This window comes from Schistocerca serialis, chromosome 6, assembly GCF_023864345.2.
Source record: "Schistocerca serialis cubense isolate TAMUIC-IGC-003099 chromosome 6, iqSchSeri2.2, whole genome shotgun sequence".
NCBI classification, from domain to species: domain Eukaryota; kingdom Metazoa; phylum Arthropoda; class Insecta; order Orthoptera; family Acrididae; genus Schistocerca; species Schistocerca serialis.
This window is the reverse complement of record NC_064643.1, coordinates 334,138,713-334,165,310: the sequence shown is the minus strand read 5'-3', so window position 1 is coordinate 334,165,310 and position 26,598 is coordinate 334,138,713. Positions and strand designations below refer to the sequence as shown.

The 26,598-nt window shown below is 43.2% G+C and overlaps 1 protein-coding gene across 4 annotated transcripts in view; it reads right to left on the bottom strand.

The window, feature by feature from the left end:
* LOC126484579 (semaphorin-1A) overlaps positions 1 to 26,598 on the bottom strand; it is an 893,741-nt gene that overhangs the window by 242,784 nt on the left and 624,359 nt on the right. For all 4 annotated transcript variants that reach the window (XM_050108140.1, XM_050108141.1, XM_050108142.1 and 1 more), the window contains exon 4: positions 5,468 to 5,513. In XM_050108140.1, coding sequence (XP_049964097.1) covers positions 5,468 to 5,513 — 46 coding nt within the window. The remainder of the gene's footprint in view (positions 1 to 5,467; positions 5,514 to 26,598) is intronic.

Below are 26,598 nucleotides of genomic sequence, written 5' to 3'. Positions count from 1 at the left end.
AAGTTCCTGGTGATGAACTTGATATGGGTTAAACCATAAATGAGAGCAAATATGAATCCACCGGGTACCACTAACTGTACAAACCGACCTAAACATCTGCAGTAAACCAGCAGGCTTCAGCCTGCCCCAACGTACATGGAAAACTGTTAACAGAATCTGCACAAACTAAGGAGTATGTAAGGACTTACTTTGAAAAGGGTAAAACTGTCTGACCCATCTTGCAGTCGCCAGACCATTCACCACATGGTGCAAAAGTTCTATAGGCAGTCAATACAAGAAACTTCCTGTCACTGATCCCGAATGCAGTTAACTAGATTGGGAAACTGTTAAATTTAATATTATAAACTAGTGCAGCATGTGTGTAAGATATTTTCAGTCTTTGTTTCACCTATTTTTAACTAGCACCACCACTGTTTTATGTCTGACAGTGTACAATAATATCATGCGTTTCGACACTCGCTAAATCAATAAATCACTTCATCACATTAAAACAGCAGAGATATTCCGATGACTTTCAAACTGCATCTGGAATATTAACTAATTTCGTTGTTCTGTTCCTCTCTGCTCAACTAGTATGTGAATCACCAATTTTTTAATCAATAACAATAATTTCAACCGTCACTGTTGCACTGAACTGTAACAGATCTCTCTAACACATATGAACCGCGGAAATAAAAGATTACCGAGTATTATGACTTGTCACAGTAATAGCCTTGATATGTATATCAGTATATCATTCTGTGTCTCCATTCTTGCGACAGTTTTATTCAAGTCATTGTGGGGATTAACACGATATTAATTCAAAGTGCAGATATTCCAGACAGGTTCACGAGTAATAAATCAGATGATATTAGTTTTAGCCGACTTGTTTGTTGGAAAGCCTAATTAAGTAGTGTAGAAGAGAGTGTCATAGCTGGAGGATAGTGTGCCTAGGAATACATGATGTTTCGTGGTCGGTGTTACAATTTAGTGATTGCTTATAGAATCACACGAAGGAGTGCACTACAGATACCGCTGTAAGCAGTTTTCGACATTTTCTACTGTTTTTGTTGTTGTGAGACACAATGCAGTGTTGCGCGCATCGTTTGTAAATATTACAAGTTCTACATAATCAGCTGCCGTATAATATATATAAGGTATTTGGAGAATACTGTTAGCTATTCATTTACAGAGTTTCATGGTGACTAAAACTCTATATATTTTTAAAACTAGTTACATAAAGTGTGACGATTAAGCCTTACATCGCCGGTCATGCAACATGTAGCACGTTGAAAGGGAAGGTTTTCTGCGATGAAACACGTAATATTTGCAAATTAACTGAGTATCTTTAATGTCTCAAAATGTTCTCTATCGAAACTGGAAATTTGTGTTACTTGCCAGTAGCTTCAATTTGAAATGTTTCTTAACTTTTAACTGGTTTTTGATAATGCTACTTCTTAGTTTGATTTCACATACTGATTACTGGTGTGTAGTAGATTAATAATGTAACGGAACTATTTGTAAGTTTTTCTCAATTGCCACACTTTTAAATTTGAATAAAATATTTGATCCTAAGTACACGGCTATGTTGTATATTGGAACAGATCTTCACATTTGCAAAAACCTTACTTTCCAGAATAATTTTGTAATTTCAGAAAAGGACTGCAGCACATATAGAATGAATGCTATCACTTACAAATTAAATAAGAAATTATATTAAACTTCTGTTACAGGACTAGCAAGAGGCGGAAGTCTGGAAAGAGCTTCGTGTAAAAGACTCTCCCCTGCGGCAGAGATAGCTTCAGTTGAACACAAAGTGTTAACACTTTATGTTACTTTTAGCTGGAGACCGTCGCGGATGTTACTGCTTTCCTTATAGAAGATGAAGATGGAGAAAGCGAAATATACAAATTTGAGATTGCAAACACTGGTCCGGAAATGATTGGGTATAATGTTATAAGCGAAAATGTACTGTTGGTCTACTGAGAATGAAAAAGATGCTTTCTGTAGTAATTTAAATCATTGGCACGTATTTTTCTCAGTTATAAATCTACAACTGCTGTTCAAAGCGGCGCCTCCCAGCTTCTAAGCGGTCTTCCGTCGTATCTGTTCTAATAACTCGTATGTCATTCGAACAATATCTCAGACAGCGCGATTCTTTCCAGGTGATCCTCTTTATTTTCAACTGGTATCTCGTAAACAAGACGTTTACACTATTACCCCACAGTAGTAACCAAAGTGATCAAAGTGATCAAATAATGGGAACATGTTAGCCACGACACCGGACCTCACCATTCCACCTTTCAGGGATGTCTGGCGAAGGTATTCATTAAAAAGATGTCCAAAGGAAGCCGGGTATTGAATGTTTTCAGGGGACTGGGAGTTCTTTTAGATGACTACAGGCGTTTTCACTTACTATCGGCAAGCGTTCTCTGTCGTTTTGCTATTTTCGTGACGTGGGGTATTAATTGTTCATTAGTATTTACAAATGCGTGTGAGTCTGTAACATCCAAGTCAACTTTGAGACACACTATACACTTTCAACGTTTTGTAGAGTTTTATATAAATCAATCATTTTAGATTTGCAACACCATATATTTCATGGAAACATTTATAGAAACGTATATTGAAATTCAAAATGTAATTTTGTAAATTAACTGTATAAAATATACCTATTTAACAGAATTCCTTTTTTATCTTTGAAATGTGGATCTTTGATAATCACGCTACCTTCGGCTTTTCGCACAGTACAAGTTATGAAGCAGGTTGTGAAGGACCCAGTCTCAAGCTGGAATTGTGGCTAGGCGAAGTGTAGTGTGAAAAACAGAAATAAGTGATGTGTTCGTTGAAAAACACACAGACTAATGACTGAAAAGTTATTTTCACATCATGTACGTAATTTAACTAAAGGATTCAGGATAGTTGAGGGAGATGCGTAACAAATGGCTACAATGAAGTATCAACAAAACCGACAAATACCAGGTAAGCTTATTTGTAGTAATTTTATGAACTTTTTTTAGTATGGGAAATACAACAGCTTACAGTGGTAAATTCTATGGCGCACAGCCACTGGCCTGACTGCAGCCTTCTTAGCCACGGCAGTAGGAGGGCGAGGGCTGTTGGCTCTTCGTCCCTGCCGCCTCTTATCCCCAGACCGCACGAGATGGCTCAGTGATTAGCACAGCGGATTCGCATTCGTAAAGACGATGGTTCAAATGCGCGTCCGGCCATCCCGATTTTAAGTTTTCCGTGAGTTCCCTAAACTGCTCCAGGTAAATGCGGGGATTGTTCGTTAGAAAAGACACGACCGATTTCCTTCCCCTCCTTTCAACAAGAGGAGCGCGGGTTGGTGGCAGGAGGACAGAATGTATTAGCTTTCCGGATGATGTAGTGTTATTGGTAGAGAGCGAAAGAACTATGACTGGAATGTTAAAAAAATTAAATACCACCTGGGAGGGATTCGGAACGAGAATTAAAAAGAAAGAGAGAAAATCTATGGTGATAAGTGCAAGAAAAGTAAGAACAGCTATAATGTTAAGGCAGGAAGCTATAGTACAAGTTGGTGTTTTCAAACATCTGGGAAGCATAATTTAGGAACACAGAAGGTGCAACAATGAGGTGAAAACGCATATGGCAACTGCCAAGGACCCATCTAATAAGAGGCGGCGGCTTCTATGTGGGTGCATGGACAGGGACCTGAGGATAAGACTGGCGAGATGCTTCATATGGAACGTGGCATTATACGGAACTAAGGAAGAGCAAGAATGAAGAATAGAAGCATTTCAGGTGTGGATTTGGAGGAGGGATCAAATGGCTAGACAAATTGAGAAGTAAGGTGGTGTTGAGAAGAGTGGAGGACAAGAGAGAAATTTTAAAGATAATCAGGAAGAGAAACACAACTGACTTGTACACTGATGGTGAATAGTGCAAAGATAGAAAACAATTATGAAAAAACGAAGAGGATGACAAATGACAGGACCGCATGGAGATCTACATGGCAAGATCTGCCGTGGGCAGAACATTGATGATGATGATCATCCTTTTGTAATCCGATTCTGAGTTCCGTCTCTAATGACCTCGCTGTCGACGGGACGTTAAATCTTCCTTCCTTCCTTCCTTCTTTTTATTCCCGGGAGAGATCCACAGTACTCATCTGACAGCAGAATGTGTGGGCATGAGGGCATCTTGGAGGGACTGGAACGAGGAAAAGTCTCCCCTATCCGGAATTGAACCCGAGGCCTCCAGGGACGGAGTCCAGAGCTGCATCAGCTAAACCGACAGGGCCACGAAATGCAACCGTCTGTTACAATAAACTGCACTCCTGTTGATTTTTCATGGATAGGTGAGAACTAGCAGAAGGTTACAGTATCCATCATGCTGGACCTACACACATGCACGAAGATCAAACGGAATATTGTACGACGGAGTGGAGCTTTGTCCATCAGGAACATTGGCACAATTAAACGGGAGGAAAGGAGATATGGGTCTTTTAAGCGGTCACTGGCTATTATTACCAACATGTACAAAATAAATCAGTTTATTACATCACATAAGCGATTCGTTATGTTCGTATCACACTGCCACAGTTCTCTGACACATCGTGTTGATTCTTAGCTTTCGCACAGTGGTTTCACGAGCAGGGTTTCTCGTATCTCACACCGATTCATTAATTCTGTGGTGTCACCGCCAGACACCACACTTGTTAGGTGGTAGTTTTAAATCGGCCGCGGTCCATTAGTACATGTCGGACCCGCGTGTCGCCACTGTGTGATCGCAGACCGAGCGCCACCACAAGGCAGGTCTCGAGATACGGACTAGGACTCGCCCCAGTTGTACGAACGACTTTGCTAGCGACTACACTGACGAAGTCTCGCTCCTTTGCCGAGCAGATAGTTAGAATAGCCTTCAGCTACGTCAATGGCTACGACCTAGCAAGGCGCCATTAGTAACATTGCATGTATCTAAAGAGTCTCACTTGTATCGCCACAATCTCCAGATGTACCAAAAGGATGGATTAAAGTTAAGTATTCCAGAAGCTACGTACTTTTCTTTATAGCATTCATTACTTATCCTGTTTCAGACCTCACGCCCATCTGCGTGAGCGTAGCGCGTGCCTTTCGGCTTCCTCTCATTGTGTCTAGGCTGTCTTGTCTAGACACAACAAATTCTTCCCTCAGACACCCTTTAGATGCACAGCCGGACTCTTTCGAATGAAGAAGCTTAAGTGAACCAGGCAGATACTTTTACTTCACACAGTCATAAAGCTGCTAACTTTTTCTTTTTTGTGTGTCAGCATTGCAGAAAAAGGAAAAAAAAAAACGGTACGTTTTGCAGGGGAAGCGATTCATTTCAGAATGGTAAATTAATTAAAAAATTAGTCGCCCCACTGTAAACAAAGCTGCGCTGAAGCGTTTCAGCAAGCCATTGACGGACAAATTTCTTTAACGAGGTGATATTACAAGTGTCGAACCAGAGAGAAGACACTCACCTGCGTCTCGGACAGGTCGACCAGGCTGAGGTTGTGCACCAGGTTCCTGAAACACAAACAGCAGCCGCTTAAGTAAGTTGTGCAGCAGGGAGTATCACATCTGGAACATTGCTGTGTGTCAGCAAGTGTGGCAAATTTTTGTTTTGTTGTAATACACGACTACAAACGTACTATGCCAAGCAAAGAATTTATTTCGTTTTTTGTCTAACACATTCAGTTTCATATGTTGTGTGTGCATAAAATACAGCCTGAATCTGGACTCCGTCACAAACTTTCAGAGACGTTAGTAAAGACCAAAACACGAAAATCGCTAGTAAGCAAGAGTTCTAAAATGCATAACTCAAGAGCTAAAAGCCCAAGTTCATCTTTGATACTGTGAAATACATCTCTTCTGCTGCAAGCTCTTTGCTTTTCATGTTTCGGGAAGTACAGTTTAAAAGCTATGCATACTTATTCAGTAGAAGAGATGTGTTTCACAGTAGCAAAGACGGACAAGTGCTCACTGCTCTTAAGATATGCGTTTTACAGCCCATATTTATTAGACATTATTTAATGCTACAGGCATGAAACACCGGCATGGTGCTAATGAAAAATAGGCGACAAAGAGACGAAAAGAATCTTAAATATATGGTGTACTAGTTTATGATGATAAATCTAATTTCTCGATCCAGTCAACAGCACTCTGAGTCAGTGACAGGAAGTTTCTTTGCATTGACTGGGTATCATGTTAAAGTTCACTCCTGCATGACATGTTGCATGGTCTGGGGTGCCTCACAAGTCTAAGATGAATCGGGCACTTTTTTCTGTTTGAGAAATATGTGCTTGCAAAGTCCACAGTTAATGCGGATTCTATTAAATGTCTTCGACGTACGTCGGAACAAATTGATGCCTGCTGGTTTAGTGTCGTTATTAGGTCGGTATGTATTTCTGGTTGTACTAGTTGGATCCATATTTGTTCCCTTTCATGATGTACCCCATATCAAATCCATGAACAACTGCTGCAGCAGTATTTATTGGTGTCTGACTGGACTTAAGCCTGTTAGATGTAACATTTGGAATATGACAGGAACTTATATAACAAAGCTTCGTACTTCCGAGCCCTGCTGGAGCGAGATGGCTTAGGCTTGGGAGCCAATACGGTGATGTTTCTTTTTAGACAGTCTGTGTTCGTACTCTGCAAGTTTGTCAGTGGATTTCTGGTTTCCTGTGTTATAGTAACATACACTATCTGACCATTAGATGGCGCTTTGTGGCAGGGTGCATTGTCATGTTGATAGTATCATCGTGTCTGAACTGATTCATAGCCGTACGCAGTACACAATGTTGGAAACTATGTTCATATCTTTCTTATCTGCAGTCTCCAGTCTCTGCTTCAGAAAATTGTAATATACAAAAACAGCTAGCGTGATTAACGGACATCTGGCGCATACGACTTACCTCCGTTAGGTTAACTGACGGCAGCGGTTACGAGGAGGGCATCAGGCAAGAGCCAGTTTGCCAAATCACGAAAATAGCGTTAGGATGGAGATTTTGTAACTGAAGTTTGTGATATGATCCACTTCCTAATTTCTAGTTACTTTTGAGATGATTCTCGAAATATACACATAAGCGGCAAAGAAACTGGTATAGGCACGCGTATTCAAATACAGAGATATGTAAACAGGTAGAATATGGCGTGAGTTTGAGCGTGGTGTTAAAGTCGGGGCACGAGCGATGGGACACAGCATCTCCGAGGTAGCGATAAAGTGGGGATTTTCCGATACGGCCGTTTCAAGAGGGTACCGTGAGTATCAAGAATTCGGTAAATCATCAAATCTCCCATATCGCTGTGGCGCGAAAACGATCTTGCAAGAACGGGACCAACGACGACTGAAGAGAGAAATTCAACGTGACAGAAGTGCAACCCTTCCGCAAATTGCTGCAGCTTTCAATACAGGGCCATCAACAAATCTCAGCGTGCGAACCATTCAACGAAACATCATCAATATGGGCTTTCGGAGCCGAAGTCCCACTCGTGTACCCCTGATGACTGCATGCCACAAAGCTTATCGCCTAACGTGGGCCCGTCAGCGCCGACATTGGACTGTTGATGACTGCAAACATGCTGTCTGGTCGGACGCGTCTCGTTTCAAACTGTATCGAGCGGATGGACGTGTATGGGTATAGAGTCAAACTCATGAATCCATGGACCCTGCATGCAAGCAGGGCACTGTTCAAGCGTCTGGAGGCTCTGTAATTGTGTGGGTCGTGTGCAGTTGGAATGATATGGGAACCCTGATATGTCTAGATACGACTCTGACAGGTGACACGCACGTAAGCATCCTGTTTGATGACCTGCATCCATTCATGTCCGTTGTACATTCCGACGGACTTGGGCAGTTCCAGCAGGACAATGCGGCAGGCCACACGTCCAGAATTGCGACAGAGTGGCTCCAGGAACACTCTTCTGAGTTTAAACACTTCCTCTGGCCACCAAACTCCCCACACACGAACATTATTGAGCATATCCCGGCTGCCTTGCAACGTGTTGTTCGGAAGAGATCTCCACCCCCTCGTACTCTTACGGATTTATGGACAGCCCTGCAGGATTCATTGTGTCAATTACCTCTAGCACTATTTCAAATATTAGTCGATATGAGCCAAGCTTTATTTTAATTCGCAGTTTTCTTAATTATATGAACTAATTTTCATTGAAAGTATTAGTTCAATAACAACAATAAGCTTCCGGTCTGAAGACTAATCATGAAGTGCCAGCAATTCCAGACACATTAAAAGATAGTGGTTCATAACTTTTACGTTGTGTGTCATTCTGCGTTTATCTGATTTCGCATGGCTTCAAACTTGTGTATATTTATGTACGAATATTGATATAATGTGTGTTTAAACAGACCATGTGAAGTTAATTAGGGCACAGCACAACCTTTAATACTAAGCGTTGATACGTTGTAACGATTGCGTTTTGATAAGTGATTGCTTATTTCAGTTACTATCGTTAAGCCATTTTGGTACTTATCTTCTAAACTGACAAGTAACATGTATTTTTCAGTGTAATTTTAATTGGTTTAAACAGTATAGTTTGTTCGTGTGGAATGGAGACTGCATTACTAAACTACTCAGTTTTTCAAAAATTTTTAGACGATTTGAAACCAGTATCAGCTTCATAGCGACCGGGACTATTAGTTAATTTCATTAAACTTTTTACGAACAATAACGAGTTGGTCGACGTCCTGTTTTTGGGCAGTAAGACGTATATGCTCCACACGCCGACTCATTTTACGCCGAATTGATGCCTTATTTCCGAACCAAATAGCTACGTTAACGTCGTAATGTGATTTACCAATCAGAGTAATGAGGACGTAACAATATGTCTAACGAAGAACAGAAGCAGGGCATGTTGTGTGGGCTTTTTCTTTTCGTTACTGTTGTTTACTTTGTTTTCAGATTAAAAGAAATAATGGTTACCCTGCTAAGGGAAAGATAAGTATTCAGTGAAGTTTCACAACAGTTGGTGAAAATTGAAATCGTGTAGGACATTACCTTTATTTCCTTTTTACCATTCGTTAATTTTTTTCCAAAACTTAAAATGTCTTATCGTTTGCAGCGTGGTGAAACTGTTTCGGTTGGATGTTGTAGCTCTTATTAATTTCGAGCCTGCTAAGAAAAACGGCAGAGGAATTCCGATTCATGCAACAAGGTTACAAGATAAATCTGACAAATCTAAAGGCTGTCAATTCAGCTAAATACCTTGGGATTACAATTAGGAACAACGTAAACTGGAACGATCACATAGCTAATGTTGCGGAGAGTGCGAACGAAAGACTGCGTTTTATTGGTAGAACACTTAGAAGATGCAATAGGTCTGTGGAAAACGACTCCCAACACTACGCCTACTCGTGTCCTCGGCTAAAGAAAGGAAGCAAGCAAGGTAGGAAATACTGAAAGAAAGAAGGAAGGAAGGAACGAACGAATGAAGACCAGTATTTAATGTCCCATGCAGTACGAAGTTATTCGAGGCGGGGAACAAGCTCTAATTGTCTGAAGGTTGGGGATGGACATCGGCCGTGCCATTTCAAAGAAACAATCGCGGCATTTAGCTGGAGCGATTTAGAGAGAGCACGGGAAACCCAAATAAAATCCAAATCTCGACGGCAGGAGGTGGATTCAACCGTCGTCCTCCCGAATGCGGGTTCAGTGTCCTAACCACTGCGCCGCCTCTCTCTGTCTGTCTGCTGGAGTTAGCTGCGATGTATGGGATCCTTGACAGAAGGACTGACGGAGGACACTGAAAAACTTCAGGAAACGACAGCTCGTTTCGTATTATCGATAAATTGGGGAGAGAGTGTCACGGATATGATATGCAATCATTAAAACAAAGGCGTTTTACGTAGAAGCGAGTTCTTTTCACGCAATTTCAATCACCAAATTTCTCCTACAAATGCGAAAATATTCTGTTGACATATTATATTAAGAAACACTGCAACCAGCCCCTTTTTATTTCTTTTTATATATGTGTGCCAATACGCGTTTCGGGCTTTCAGCGATCTTCAGTTGGGGTAATACAGGGTGGGGCAAATATAAGTGGCCCGGACGAGTGGATACGAATGGACGTGATTGTTTGCATACGTCCACACCCCGTGTCGCGCACACCCCTTGTACGCGCGCCATATGATCCACACCTACTCAGAGCGTAGTGCGGGCGTGTCAGTGCGAGTGGAGCAGGGAACGGTGGTACTCACAGTGGAACAGCGGTTGTTCGTTGTGGAAAGTTACGTGATAACGAAGTCGTGGAAACGGCGTGGTCAGATGTTTGCTGAGAAGTTTAATGATGTGGAGTCAAAACGCCATCAAAGAGTGCCATGCAACACTAGCCCCGGAATCAGCGTCAGGCAGGATCTGTTTTGAAGAAGTCAAAAAACATTCCGAAACGTGCCCGCACAGCAGAAAATGTTGCTGTGATCCATCAGAAAATGCTTCACAGTGCTACCAAATAAAACCGACGCCTGTCGCAAGAGACCGGCTTATCAGTCGATCATGCGGACGAATACTCCAACTGGACCCTAATGCATCCCCTCGGAGTGTGTGTTGTTCATTCATTAAAACCAGCAGATGCTCCTCACCCCTCTAGTTGTGTGTCTGTCCACTCAGATAACAATGAATGGCTTGGACATGGATGTCTAATGAAGCCTGATTTCACTTAAGTGGTTATGTCAACTCGCAGAATCACAGGTTCTGGGCAGCAGAGAATTCGCTTATCATCCGCGAAACACCATTGCATGATCAGAAGGTTGGGGTTTGGTGTGCAGTCTCTGCACGCCGCTTTATTGGTCTCATCTTCTTTCATCAGACGATGAATTTTGCGCGTAACATTGCTAACATTTTGAAACCATTTGTGGCAGCATTAACGGAGAAGGAAAAGACCTACAGTTACTTCCAATAGAATGGAGCAACTGTCCATACAGCCGGCCGAACCTTCGAGCACATTTACACGCCTAACAGAGTTGTTAGCAGAAGTCAGTCTGGTCGTGGCCCTAGCTGGTCACCCGATCTGTCAGTGCGCGTGTACTCTGTGTGGGGAGTCCTCAAGTCTACGGCGTACAGCAGGCACCCTCATAGTCTTCAAGCACTGGATCAGAACATTTCGTATGAAATTGCAGCAATTCAAGGAGTCCAGCTTCGATCCCCCTTCAGCAACACGCGGACCAGGACCCAAGAGATAAATGGGGATTACTTTCAACACCTGCTACAGTCAGGTTAGTACTTTTATTTCCTTCCCTCTGCTGTGTTCTTTGTACACTGAAACTCTGTTCTCCCGGCCACGTTAATTTGCTCTACACTGTACACATTTCAATCTTCTGTAAGTACAACCTTAAAACATCGATAGAATGCTGCGGCTGGCCTGTGCAAAATAACGATCTTGTTTAGCTAACGAGTTGTGTGTTTGCGATACATTCGCGTTTATGTATTTGGCACAAACACTTTTTAATTTTCATCTTGCACATGAACAGCGCAGTAAACGCAAAGTTGCTGACTGACAGTTCTGTTACTTCGGAAAAGATAAAAGTTATATTTACAGAGCTCGCACGGACAGATTTAAGTGTTTGTTTTCATCCCGTCCTATTCGAGAGCGTAACGGTAGAGAAATAGTGTAAAACTGGTTCGGCGAACCCTTTGCCAGGCACTTGAGTGTGAATTGTATAATGGTCATGTAGATGAAGATGTATTACCTTTGTTTTTACACAAACAGGTTTCAGCACTTGATGTGTTATCTTCAGTGAGATTTTTTGTTTATTTTTTGACGCAGCAAAATAACCATGACAAGCTGTAGAGCGCCAGGCAGATAGAAAACTACCAGCGTAGCAACTAATGGCATCACATCAGAAAGAAAATACACGAAAAATCTCACTGAAGATAGCACGATGTGCTGAAACATGTTTGGGTAATAACAAAACTAATAAAGCGATGTCTTGTATAAGGCGAAATTACTCTCCAATTAATGTAAGAGACTTTTGAGCTGGCTTCACGACGATTAATGGGCAAAGTTGAAGACCATCTCGTCTCGTATGGTCAGCAGCCACCTACGTATACACCTAGACCTCGCAGGCAGTTCAGAATATGGACAATGGCGAAACTACACACACCGGACACAGAATTTGTCACCCACCAGAACATCATGCTAGTACTGTGTAACACCGCCTCTGACTTGGTTCATGGCCTAAATTCGGCGAGGATAGAGACCACAAGTTTCTTCATATACTCCACACAGAGCTTAGGCAATTCGTTTCAATTTAGTTGCCGCAGAGCTAGCAAATCGTAAGGTACCGATAGATCCATTTGCCCGTTGTTCCATATAGTCCCAGACACTTTCTATGGGATTAGCATCGTGTGATTTTGTGGGCCAATAGATGTCCGAAAGTGCGCTTCAGTGTTCGTCAAAAAAGGAACATATTCTTGCTGCGCTGTGAACACGGGCGCTGTTGTCTAAAGCCCGTCTCACACGGAGCAAGATTCGCTGTAAGTTTCCGAGCTGGCTCGCGCGACGGCTACCTTGCGGGCTCCGTCGTCTGCTAGCGGGCTACCTTGCTGGGAACCTTGTAAGATTTCCAGGATATGTCCGGTGCTATCTTTCTTGCAAGATTCCCTGCGTGCTACCTGCGTTGGCCAATCATGAGGCGTTTCGTTTGTGACGTCAGACGCGGAAAGCTTGGGCGGGAAGCCTTTGTTGATAGTCGCTTTTCTGCTGTTGTGAGGTGCGGTAGGAAGTTCTTATAATTATTAAATAATGGCACCGCAGTGGTCCAAGGAAGCTATTGAAGCATTGATATGTACTTATAGGGAAGAACAATGTCTGTACGTCGTGAAAAGCGCAAACTATTATAATAAACACTTGCGTGCAGAGGCACTCAAAAGAGTTGCAAATAGCAATACATTCATTCGTATAAAATTTGCAAAGGATGTACGATCTTCTATCCTATAAAATAAAGTCGTATATAAGTCATTATTGGTATATTTATAAAATCAAACAGTAATGAAATGGTGATACTTTTCAAACAAAAGTAGGTGTTATGCGAATTAACCTCAACTCTTTATGAAGCATGGACAGCACACCTTTTCCAGCGTTTCTCCTCTTAATCCAGTTTTTCGTCCATTCTTTCTTTTTCTTCTCTCATTAGCATGCATTTCTGCATAGTCTAGCACCAAAACAGCTAATAACGCCAGTTTGCTCGGAACATCTGTACCTGAAGCAGCCATCTTCGTTCGATACAACATGCAGCCGATCACAACACAACTAGCTGCCGATCTTGCACCGTGGGAGAGCTTCGGCATGGAAGATACCCGGCTCCTTTTCCTGCAAGCCGGCAGGCATGCACGCCATCTCGCAAACTTGCGGCGAACCTTGCTCCGTGTGAGACGGGCTTTAGGAATGGGAGTGCCCAAGCATACTCATTATGAAGATGCAGAAGAAAGATGGTCACTGAGGACGCTGAAATAAACATCATGGTTCATGTTAAAGGTAATGTGAGTAAGTGAACAAGTCATTATATCAAAAACACCTCCAAAAGAATCACAGAACCACGCTGGACACAAGCCTCATTGGGCCATCCATGGACTCGATGCCTCGAATTATCCAAAAAGGTACAAAATCGCAACTCATCGGACCGTACCACACGACTTTAAACAGCTACTGTCCTGTTTTCATCTTTGTTTTGCCCACTGAAGTTTGCAGCCTTATGTGCTTTTGGAGCAATGGCCTTTTGCGAGACACACTACTACAACAGCCCACCGAACGCAGTTCCCTCCGCAATGTTTGTTCTGAAACTAGTTGAGATGGATCTGCAGTCACTGACAGCAACCATTCCTCTGAAGTCTGAAACCGACATTTATTAATGAGTATTGTATCTGGTCTCCGTCTGACCTTTTTAGGACCACTGTTCATAAAGGGCTCTCACACGCTCAATATTCATTGCGCGATAATACTGCGAGGAAGTAAAGGCCACGGATGGCAAAACATTATTGTATAAGCAACATGAATGCCAGGAACAAGTCAGGTACAACTCTGCTTTTGTAACGAACATGTCGGCGCTCGATGACGTAGATATTCGTGAGAATTGCGCTTGAGTTGCTTGCCTTAAAACTACAATCAGAAATTAAGCAGAACGGACGAAATAAGTCTGAAACGCTTCCAGTAAAAAATTCATGGCTGATTCACTGCAGCATAGATTCGTAAACCGTAAGGACGACTGAGAAATAAGTGAACTGTGTCATTCACCGTGTACATGTTCTGTTTTCTATATATTTCTCTACTGTAACAACTGCTACGAAGAATTCTTGATTGAAAGCTAACACGATCTTATGTCCGTGGTGTGACAACTGTTGCAAGGGAAAAAGAACGTATTTGCTGACTGGCCAACAGATCTGATATTAGAAGGTTGTCCACAATTAATGCAACAAGCCGCTATTTCACCTTCCTGTGTTTAATTCACGATATAATCATACGAACTGTCAGCAAATGTCCGTACGATCGTGTTCTGCAGATTTCAATCCGCCAACGATGACGCCAGGGCACCTATCACACGGGGTAGTATTTGCTGGTTATTCCCACAACCACAATCGCTTTGTACTGTCACAGACGGAGCAGTATGGCACAGAGAAGACGCCTGCCAGACTCTGCAGTGGAGAGGCGTCAAGACCAGGGCAGAGCCAACCACGTGTGACATCAGAAAGAGAAATAATCATTTGGCTGTAAGGATAAAACGGTACCGCCTTAGTACTGAACCTCTGACGCGCCTTCACAGAAGGGAATGTGTAGAGCGGAGTCGTCAACATGTCTCTTGAATGGTCGAATAGTGGTCCAATGTTCTTCTGACAGATGAGCCCCGATTTGGTCTGGAGAGAAATTCTCAACGGATTCGCCTCTGGAGGGAACGATTTCGGGACCCAAACATTGTGGAAGGAGGCCGATATCGAGGAGGATACCTAATGGTGTGCGCAGGGATTATGCTGATCATCCGAACAGCTCTTCAGAAAATTGTACGGATAAATCAGAAAGACGTAACTGCTCTGAGGTATCATGACGAGATCTTGGGATCTCATGTGCGATTGTCCGAGGTGCTATGGACCCAGATTTTGTATTGATGGACAATAATGCTCGGTCTCATAGAGCACTGGTGGTTGATGTTTTCTTCGACACGGAAGATACCGCACGCTTGGCGTGGCCGGCTCGCTCTTCCGATTTGAATCCCATTGAGCATGTCTGGGATGCACTAGCGAGACGGCTTGCTTCACGTCAACGTCCACCAACCACTCTTCAAGACTTGCGAGCAGCTCTGCAGGAAGAATGGGCGCTATTGCCTCAATACGAGATTGATGACATCATTCACTGTACGTCTCGTCGTCGTCACGCGCGTGTTGTTGCCAGAGATGGTCACACGCCATACCGAGCACATTTATCAGTAATCGGAATGTGTGTGCAAATCTGTTAAGTTGGAAAAAACGAAGAACACTTTTGTCTACCGTTACGCATATTGTAGTTGTTTACGTTCTGTATTCTTCACATTGTTTCTACTTTACTACCACCTATTTATACCGTTTTATGGCAAAATAAACGCAACCTTGCAAAAATTACGTTTGTTGCTAAAATTTTGGACACCAGTGCATTTGCCATTCCTGAAAACTGCCACAAGTAAAATAAACATTTCTGCTTTCTGCTACTGTTGACAACGAAGTATCTGGCATTTTCTTTTAAGTCACGAATTTAATTTCTCTCAAGTACCGCAAGATGCTTTAATACATCCCCCAGCACACTCCCTAAACTTTTGTCATTCACCTTTTTCACTTCTTTGCGGGAATTCGTTCGGAGCGAACTGAATTTCCCTCGGTATCGGCAGGAACTGCCTGTTATTGGGCAATACTACCCCTATAATAATACTGAGCGTCTGAGGACCCCTTTATGTCGTATTATATGGCTTCGAATGGTACATCATACCTTGCAGACACCTTGGACAGTTTGTGCTGATATATAGGCCAAGTGTTAAAAAGAATTAGGGAATATGGGTTATCAACGTCCGGTATATTAAATCTATTTTTATACAGGCGGTACTTGTGTTTTTATAGCACGGCTTGATATCTTCGCTTTCCATGTATGCAACAGTTAAAAATCATTCGCCATCTATTGGCTGCGCAATGCATTACAGCTTCATGTGATCCGTCAGAAGAATGTGAGTACCGGTGTCCAAGTGTTTTTTTGGTGGGGTATACAGATGGCAGTTGCCATTTGTGGACGTTGTGTTCAACCAAGGACATGCAATGCGACACCTTGATGCAGTGAAAATCCAAAAAGGATATACTTTTGGCCGTTTTCCTGCAGATGCCAATGCCTCTCCATGTGTCAGGGAGACAGGTCAGTGCACAAGGCGAGTGGGCAACGTCGTCGACGCACTACAGCCCCACGTGAAGAACGATATCTGGCCATTTGTGCGTCGTTGTGTCGTACGGATAACGCCACAGAGCACTGCAAGACGATCTCAGAAGGACCACTGGAGACTGTGTGTCCGATCGGACTGTAATGAACAGGTTACGAGAAAGGACCTTACGACCAAGACGTCATGTTGGAATACACCGATTGACACATCATTTTGCAGCTTGCATTCAATTCTGCCGCTCCCATGTCAACTGGCAACTCCTTCAATAACGAAACGAGTTATTCACAGACGCGTCAAGATATCCTCTGACGCGAGGTGACGACCGTGTTCGTGTGAGAAAACCTGTGGTGAGTGATACGTGCCAATCGACAAATTTCCAGGCTTCTGTGATGTTGCGAGGAGGCTTCAGTGTTGACAGCCGTCCGGAACTTGTCGTTGTCCATAGCCGCCATATTGTCAGGTAGTACATCGAGCAGATCCCGTTGGACTGTGTGGTGGCTGCTGCATACTTTGGCAGCCCTGAGTTCTTCCTCCTGCACGATAATGCCAGCGCCCATGTGGTGGATGTCACCAAGTGTGTCTTGCGAAGCCTGGACTTCGAAGTAATGGGATAGTTAGCGGTGAGTCCCGACCCAAACGCGATCGTAGTGGAGTGGAACACGCTTGACAGATGAGTTCGTGGTCGTCCTCTCCAGGAACTCTCACGGGGTTTCATTGATACTTGTCAAGCAGTAATAAAAGCTCACAAAGGCTCTCAAAGTCCCATGAAAAACATCCAGGATGATGGGATGAACGATTGTTTCCACTTTGTTTTCGTCGCCTGTCAATCATTTAACTTCTTCTTATGTAGACTAACGAGGATGTAACGATGTTTTGTTGTACATTTAGTTTTTAAAGATAAAAGTATAATTTCACGATATACCCAATCCTCAATTATTGCGCAATGGATACAGCAGACGTCCAAAGTCATAGTCCCTAATACTTTTGAGCAGTGTATGAAAAAATAAGGCAATTTCATTGACTGTGTGATCATTTACACGTTAAAAGACGATAGCTCTTTTCACGGCGACCAATCTTATTGCCTTTATTCCTTTCAACCGACTGCCAATTGCAGACAACTTCCCTCCCGTGATTTAGATCAGCGGTGTAGTCACGTGCTCGCTTGATACCAGTTCTACCCCGGCCGCTGTGACCAAGCGGTTCTAAGCGCGTCAGTTTGGAAACGCGTGACCGCTACGGTCGCAGGTTCGAATCCTGCCTCGGGCATGGATGTGTGTGATGTCTTTAGGTTAGTTAGGTTTAAGTAGTTCTAAGTCTAGGGGGCTGATGACCTCGGATGTTAAGTCCCATAGTGCTTAGAGCCATAACCATTTGAACCAGTTCTACACTATACTACAGCAGCGTGGCCACGGCTGGCGGGCAAAGACCCGGCCAGTCTCGGATTTGCTCGGTCCTTCTCGAAAGTATCCGGAACAGCGCGACATCTCATTGAGCACTGCGCTGTAGCATTTTTCGGTCGGCACACCTCTCTTCAGTTCGGCAGAACCGTGGAGTCAGCTCTGTTTCGTGGTATGGAGGACGCTCGCAGGTACAGTGGCTGTTTGCACTCAAGAGAACTCTCAATATCTGTCATACAGTCGCATGATCGACAGGTACCGCAAATTTGCTGTGGAACGACATTTCAACACTGTAAAAAAGAACTCAAAAATTTACTTGATGATGAAAGATACAAGAACCCCCCACTCGTACTAAACCTCCAAAAATGTCTCAGTTTGCCCGGTGAGTCCGAAGCTGGTGGTATAAGGTGCGTACAGTATAACTGGCCACGCTTTCCCACCCGAAATTCCGATTAATTAAGCCAGTCCGTGCTTGAACTGACTTAGTGAGCCGCCGCGTAGGAATTCTTCGCACCTGTTACTTGGAGAAACTTTCGCAGTTTTATGTCCCCTTGCAGACACGTAGCAGCGCCGTCGGACTCTGGAAGTGCAATACTGCTGTCTATGTTTTACGTAATGAAGCTGGAAAAAATGTTTATGTGCAAATATTTTTTACACGGGATGCCATTATGGTGCCTTTATTTAAGAAACAACGTAAAATGATTGTTGACTGTAAGCTAACGGAGTACGAGAGCATGGCCTACCATATGACTAGATCGAAAGGCATCCTATCGAGGTCTGCCATCTATGGAGCAGTCTGTAACTTGAGCGTAGAACTGTTATAGTTTGTATAAGATCGTACATCTTTGGTTATGGCAAAGTTATTCATTTATTGATTAATATGAATGTTTCTTCGCATCGTAAAATTACTAAAAGATAGTATCTACGACCTGTAGACTTCTCCTAATGTCAATGTCAAAAAGGCAACTTTTGTTAGCAAATTTTTATTAATAACAATTACTTACTAAATATCTCTTGCTGATGTCACGAGTGATTTCTGCATCGGCACCTCACCCTATTTGCTCTGAAAGCGCCAAATGGCTAACCGCCTCTGCTAACCGGTGTGGGAAGCTACCGCTGTCTGCTCGTTACGTACAGCAGTGCTGATACATTCGCTTGACCTTTGTGAAATAGCAAAACTGGAAATAAAAGTACGATGCACTCTTACCTGCAAAGAAAGGGTACTAACAGCAAAAGTCTACAACGAGCAACCGATGGGATTCAATGTACTGTACATCAAGAAGCACTTTGCGACAAGCAGGCATCCAGCGCGTGAAGAAATTGGTGGTGCGAATAGCAAATTTTCTTAAGTCACACGCGTTACTCCACTATCAGTTGCATCAGGTTTTGATGGAGTTAAGCAAATGGTATAAAGACCTTATATATTACTGTGAAGTACGTTGTTTAAGTCAAGGGATACGTCTGGAACTATTTTTCGATTTAAAACATGGTATCGTTGAATTTATAAAGGAAAAATGAAACAGGAACGCAAATTAGAATATCCAGAATGGGTTGCAGACCTCTCATTTTAAGTGAAATTGATTGCGCACTACGCACATTAAGGCATTACAAGGGGAGAAACAACACATTTTTGATCTGATGGACATGCACTTAAAAAGGAAGTCCAGTTCCCTAAGCTTACTGGCGTAATGGAAAACGCGATGCTATAAGCATTCATTATAACCTTGAAAGAATTACGCGGTTAGTTTCCTAAACGTTTTTAGTACACTACCAATCTTACATCTGTTTTCGAGCCGTTTTCGAGACCGTTACTCGTGTCGGCTGAAAGTACCCCTGCGCCTGTGCAGATGTAACTTATTGATCTACAGCATTATTCCCATTTCAAAAACAAATCCCTTTAACGTTAAAACTGTCCAGGATGTCTACATCGATTTGCTTAGGTAGCGTTTCCATGCCCCCATAATGAGGTCGCAAAATTGCTACAATATTTTGATCAACATACATATATCAAAGACATTGTTTTTATTATTAAACAAAATGATTTCCGATTATGTGACAACCTGAGTCCGAAAATCTGGAATTTTCTGCGACTGTCTGAATGCCGACAGTTTGTACCACATAAAAATTTTATTCAGCTCGCCGAAAATAATTAAATAATATTGAAAATTTGTTTTGTTTTTGATATATGTTGTTGAGAAATGTGAAACCTAAAACGAAGGCGTATACAGTGCAACTTCATCGTCATTTAAATGCGTGTTCACTGTTTCTCCCACCCCCCTCCCTCCCCAGAGTCAGACAGCGTGGCGTGGTGGTGGGGGAAACGTGCCAGCCAGGCTGAGCGCTACAGCACTCGTGCCAGATCACGGCCCGCGAGCCGAAACTTGGCCACCCCTTATCTATACTGTGCTGTTTTAAGGGGAGTGACTAATATTTTGTCCGGTTTTGAAGAGAATAGAGAGCAACGTTACTCGTCTCCCGACCGAGTTCTGTCCCCACACGTCCCGTAGTTTCGCATGCATTCCCATACTCGACGATTCGTGGCTCGCGTTTGCAATAGCGATTGCTGAACAGTGTTACACTACTAGAACCGCGGCGGCTAACGACGTGGCAGGCACTGCATTACTCGCTTCTTGATGCCCGCAAGCCGGTGAGTGAACAGGTTTTCCAGCTCTATTTTGAGGCAGCGCCGCATTGTTTCCAGAATGGACAGTGTCCTCGCAGAGGCGCGTTCACACGCCAGAGGAAGCGCACAACGGTCAGAATTGTAACGGAGCCAAGTCCGGCGGCGACCCCGCCCCTAAGAACTCGAGCGCTGCGGCACGATATGTCGGTGTGGCGAACTCTACCTGCCGCCAGCGCAGGAAATATATTCCCCCTTTTGTCCGCGCGCTCAAGAATAAAGTTTCTGGCCGAATGCCACGCTACAGCAGCGCGCTGCGCAGATATGGGCTGAATAATTCAGCTATCTAAGTACGCGTCCGCAGCGGCAAATATCCGCTGCAAGTATCGTATTTGCGCAAGCGCCTCCGCTGCGAGCGGCGCCAGATGCGCCGTACAAAAGCTCACCACAAACAAAATTGCATTCGTTATTAAATTCAATCGCTGTATCTGTTTCGCTAGCAAACGAGAGCTTGATATTAGCTCCACACGTCTTTTTTTTCCCCTCGCCTCTGCTTCGCATGTTATCCCTCTGTTACACAAGCGGAGGCCAACCAGTTCTTTGCTCTAAGGTTGGTGGTTTATTCCTCTGCTCTCTCTATAATGCAGGGCCGTTCAGTGCACCATTCGCAGCAGACGGCGAACCACACAAAATAAAGAAATCTTCCGTTCTGTTAAACTTTCATTTTTCTTAAATAAATTCTCGTATAGCATGAATAAATCTTTGCAAATTTCTTATTTTAACAGATAAATGAGAACTTCGTGTGCCGCTACAAACTCGTCGTCCTGTTACTTTTTATGCAAGTGGAGTGTCCTGCTTGTAAAAGAAAGTAATATTAGAGAATAGCAGGTTCATTCCTATTAAATTTAAGCGCTATTTTCGTAAACTGTAAATGGCCAGCAAGCGGTTACGCTCACAACAAATCACTTACACGTACAAGTAATGTAACTTATATACCGCTTTTTGCGACTGTCCTAAAAATATAATTTACATCATGCGTGTATCGCCTTATTTAAAAGCACGTTCAGGACAGATTTTCTGATTTGCTACTTCATTCCTAAGGTTCTTCTAACGTAAGTAAATTCGAGCGAGGTGGCGCGGTGGTTAGCACACTGGACTCGCATTCGAGAGGACGACGGTTCAAATCCGCGTCCGGTCATCCTGATTTAGGTTTTCTGTGATTTCTCTAAATCGCTTCAGACAAATGCTGGGATGGTTCCTTTGAAAGGGCACGGTCGACTTCCTTCCGCATTCTTTCCTAATCCGATGGGAGCGAGAACCTCACTGTTTTGTCTCCTCCCCCAAATCAATCAATCAGCCAACCAAATCTAAATTAAGTATTCGATTCTACTACAATGCACTTCACTGACACTAAATATGTTGTCCTTTTCATGTTGTGTAGATCCACATACACTGCGCGTACTTTGTGTAAGTGGATCTACACAACACGAAAACGAAAATATATATTTCGTGTCAGTGAGGTGCTGCGTGCTAATATCGAACACCTACTTGTAGAAGAACATTAGGAATGAAGCAGGAAACAAAAAGATCTGACCACTGAATGTGCTGTGAAACAAAGCAAAACGCGGTTTATAACTAACGTCACTTGCATTACTGTGACTGTGGAAAAGTGGTCTTACAACAAGACTTACATGCAGTCTGCACACTCACTCATTACATATATCAGTAAAAATCGTGGCAATGATCTGCAGAACATGTAAATAACTAATGGGTAAAGTGTTACGGTGTGCGGGTGTTTTTCTTGTTTAGGGTATGGTCCTCTTATTGTGCTAAAGAAACTGTAAATGCAGAAGGATAAGAACACATTTTACAGCATTGTGTATTGGAGACGGCGTTTGCTTGTATCAGCAAGATAATGCACACTGTCAAAGCATCAGTGAGGCAATGGATACTGAAAAATAACGGTCCTGAAATACACTGATCTGTCGAGAGTTACGACCATACGCCAATGGAACACCTCTCGTTTCGGCTGTTACTGAAACACAGGCCCCCGTTCCTCCACAGACATTGTCACCCCACTGAAAGTGTGTGTACCAGGGCGGAAGCCGTTATAAAGGCGAAGGATAACCACACTACATATTACTGTACACTAACAGGTGTACGGATACTTTTGATCAGACAATACATTTCTGGATATACTATTTTCCCTTCGTGTGCTCCTTAAGTGCCACGTTATTTCTGGTTGTCGTACCTGATATCCTATTAACACGTCCCTTCTTCTGGGGCCGGCCGCGGTGGCAGAGCGGTTCTAGGCGCTTCGGTCCGGAACCGCGCGACTGCTACAGTCGCAGGTTCGAATCCTGCCTTGGGCATGGAAGTGTGTGATGTCCTTAGATTAGTTAGGTTTAAGTAGTTCTAAGTTCTAGGGGACTGATGACCTCAGATGTTATGTCCCATAGAGCTCAAAGCCATTTTAACCTCCTCCTGGTAAAGCCCTCCCTCTGCTGGACTGCATGCCACGTAATTCCTTTTAATACTTCCTACCTTACATTATTTGTCGCTCATTTTTTAACGTTCTTCAAAATCACCTCATTTCCAAATCTTCCAGTTTCTTCTGCTTCTGTTTTCCGGTGATACAAATGGCTCTGAGCACTATGCGACTTAACTTCTGTGGTCATCAGTTGCCTAGAACTTAGAACTAATTAAACCTAACTAACCTAAGGACATGGCACACATCCATGCCCGAGGCAGGATTCGAACCTGCGACGGTAGCGGTCGCTCGGCTCCAGACTGCAGCGCCCAGAACCGCACGGCCACTCCGGCAGGCCCGGTGATACACATCTTACTTCTAGACAATGTTGTCCCCCCCCCCCCCCCCACATTCTTCTGCATTTCGCTATCAATATCTGATGCAGTATAGCTCTTTTGTTATTTAAAGTTTTGGCCGCCCGTGCCAACCTACTTCCGACACATTTCTTGCTTCAGACATCCACTTTTAAAGAATGAACCCAGATTCAAGAATTCGTCAATGTTAAACTAGCTTTCTGACTGTGATGCCGTACATAATCTGCTAGTAATAGGCACGGTCCGCAATGAGCCCCACTGTTCACAGTTCACGCAGGTGTTCTCTTGATGTTTTGTCGGCTGTCATATCTCTGAACTGTCGTCCCGGGGCCCGCATCTCGTGGTCGTGCGGTAGCGTTCTCGCTTCCCACGCCCGGGTTCCCGGGTTCGATTCCCGGCGGAGTCAGGGATTTTCTCTGCCTCGTGATGGCTGGGTGTTGTGTGCTGTCCTTAGGTTAGTTAGGTTTAAGTAGTTCTAAGTTCTAGGGGACTTATAACCACAGCAGTTGAGTCCCATAGTGCTCAGAGCCATTTTTGTCGTCCCGGGACTGGATATTTAGTGAGCGAACATTATGAGGAGCCACCGGCAGTGTGTATGAGATCTGTAGATTGCATAAAATACACTTTTTGAGCGCAGTTTTCAAGTCGTCTGGAATATATTTACTATTGCGTGTTTCACAAATATTTCTAAAGAGAATCCTTTTTCGTAACTTCTCTCGTTTTTCTATGTTCAGAATCTTAATTGGAAAATTCCCATAAATGGTTTGAAGTCGATATGGGTTGGACATAAGAATGCCACGGCAGTCTGCTACTTGCAGAAGCACAGCTGTGTTGATTTCATTACCTCCGAAACAGCGCAATCATACAGATACAATTGCTAACACCTGTACAAATCTCAAATTTGCCATCGATCGCTTGATTTGTGCGACGAAAACAGCGCGCAGTCACTTTGATACGATCAAGCTGTCAACTCAGACCGCTTGCCAAGTCTGTTTCCTCTAGGGGCGCAATCCCACCGCCCCTTTCACAGACACACTGTGTCAATGTCGTAAATATTTCCGGCAAGAAACACCCTCATACAGTACCTTGGATGGGGAAGGATACAAGCTTCTTGAAATTCGTGGTACTATTACGAAGCTAAAACATTCAACTACATCTGTCGTTAACATAGATTGCCGGATTTTCGAGGCATTCGTAGATTAGTGACAGTGCGCGGGCAAAAATTCAAGAAACACCACTGTAAGGCAGTTTTTATTCAGAAAACAGAACATGAGTAGTCATGGCAACAACTGGTCCTTGTAGACGTCACAAAATACAGGTTTTCGTCAGAGAAGAAAAAGTAGAAGAACGGAAAGATGACTAGGCTACTGTTTATCGAGCCACCCACTTTCAAGCCTTATTTGAACGTGTCTCCGCATACTTAAGTGATGTATGATCCCCATCTACGAGAAGCAATTCCATGGCAACGATGTAGATTGTTGTTGTTGTTGTTGTGGTCTTCAGTCCAGAGACTGGTTTGATGCAGCTCTCCATGCTACCCTATCCTGTGTAAGCTTCTTCATCTCCCAGTACCTACTGCAACCTACATACTTCTGAATCTGCTTAGTCTATTCATCTCTTGGTCTCCATCTACGATTTTTACCCTCCACGCTCCCCTACAACACTAAATTTGTGATCCCTTGATGCCTCAGAATATGTCCTAAAAATCGATCCCTTCTTCTAGTCAAGTTATGCCACAAATTCCTCTTCTCCCCAATTCTGTTCAGTACCTCATTAGTTAAGTGATCTACCCATCTAATATTCAGCATTCTTCTGTAGCACTACATTTCGAAAGCTTCTGCTCTCTTCTTGTCCAAACTATTTATCGTCCATGTTTCACTTCCATACAAAATACTTTCAGAAACGACTTCCTGACACTTAAATCTATGCTCGAGGTTAACAAATTTCTCTTCTTCAGAAACGCTTTCCTTGCCATTGCCAGTCTACATTTTATATACTCTCTACTTCGACCATCACCAGTTATTTTGCTCCCAAAATAGCAAAACTCCTTTACTACTTTAAGTGTCTCATTTTCTAATCTAATTGCCTCAGCATCACCCGACTTAATTCGACTACATTCCATTATCCTCGTTTTGCTTTTGTTGATGTTCATCTTATATCCTCCTTTCAAGACACTGTCCATTCCGTTCAACTGCTCTTTCAAGTCCTTTGCTGTGTCTGACAGAATTACGATGTCATCGGCGAACTTCAAAGTTTTTATTACTTCTCCATGGATTTTAATTCCTACATCAAATTCTCCTTTCGTTTTCTTTACTGCTTGCTCAATATACAGACTGAATAACATCGGGGATAGGCCAGAACACTGTCTCACCCCCTTCCCAACCACTGCTTCCCTTTCGACTCTTATAACTGCCATCTGGTTTCTGTACAAATTGTAAATAGCCTATCGCTCCCTGTGTTTTACTTCTGCCACCTTCAGAATTTGAAAGAGAGTATTCCAGTCAACGTTTTCAAAAGCTTTCTCTATGTCTACAAATGCTAGAAACATAGGCTTGTCTTTCCTTAATCTATTTTCTAAGATAAGTTGTAGGGTCAGTATTGCCTCACGTATTCCAACATTTCTACGGAATCCAAATTGATCTTCCCCGAGGTCGGCTTCTACCAGTTTTCCTTTCGTCTGTAAAGAATTCGTGTTAGTATTTTGCAGCCGTGACTTATTAAACTGATAGTTCGGTAATTTACGCGTCTGTCAACACCTGCTTTCTTTGGGATTGGAATTATCATATATGTAGATTATGCAACCATGAAACACCGAGGCTGTGACGCAAAGACATTTGACTTTCAATTGTATAGAACTTTTCCCACAATAGTTCTAACCCAATAGCTGCTAACTGCCAGGAACTTTCTCATTAATAGGCTGCGTACACAATGAGTGCCGGCCGTTGTAGCAGAGCGGTTCTAGGCGTTTCAGTGCAGAACCGCGCGACCGCTACGATCTCAGGTTCGAATCCTGCCTCGTGTATGGATATATGTGATGTCCTTCGGTTAGTTAGGTTTAAGTAGTTCTCAATCTAGAGGGCTGATGACCTCAGATGTTAAGTCCCATTGTGCTCAGAGCAATTAGAACCATGTTGAACACAATGAGTTCGTAACTCCTGGGAGGACAATGTTTTGAAACAAACAAACAATTATCCGTGACAATTGCCGTGCATATCAATGGAAATAACGGTTCTGACCAGTTTCTGCATATCACCAATGCACAGCGTCAGTTTATGATGATTATATTTCGAGTACCGATTTCGTTGATGTTTAATTGTGATTGTCTGTATACCGTGACAAAAGAGAGTACAC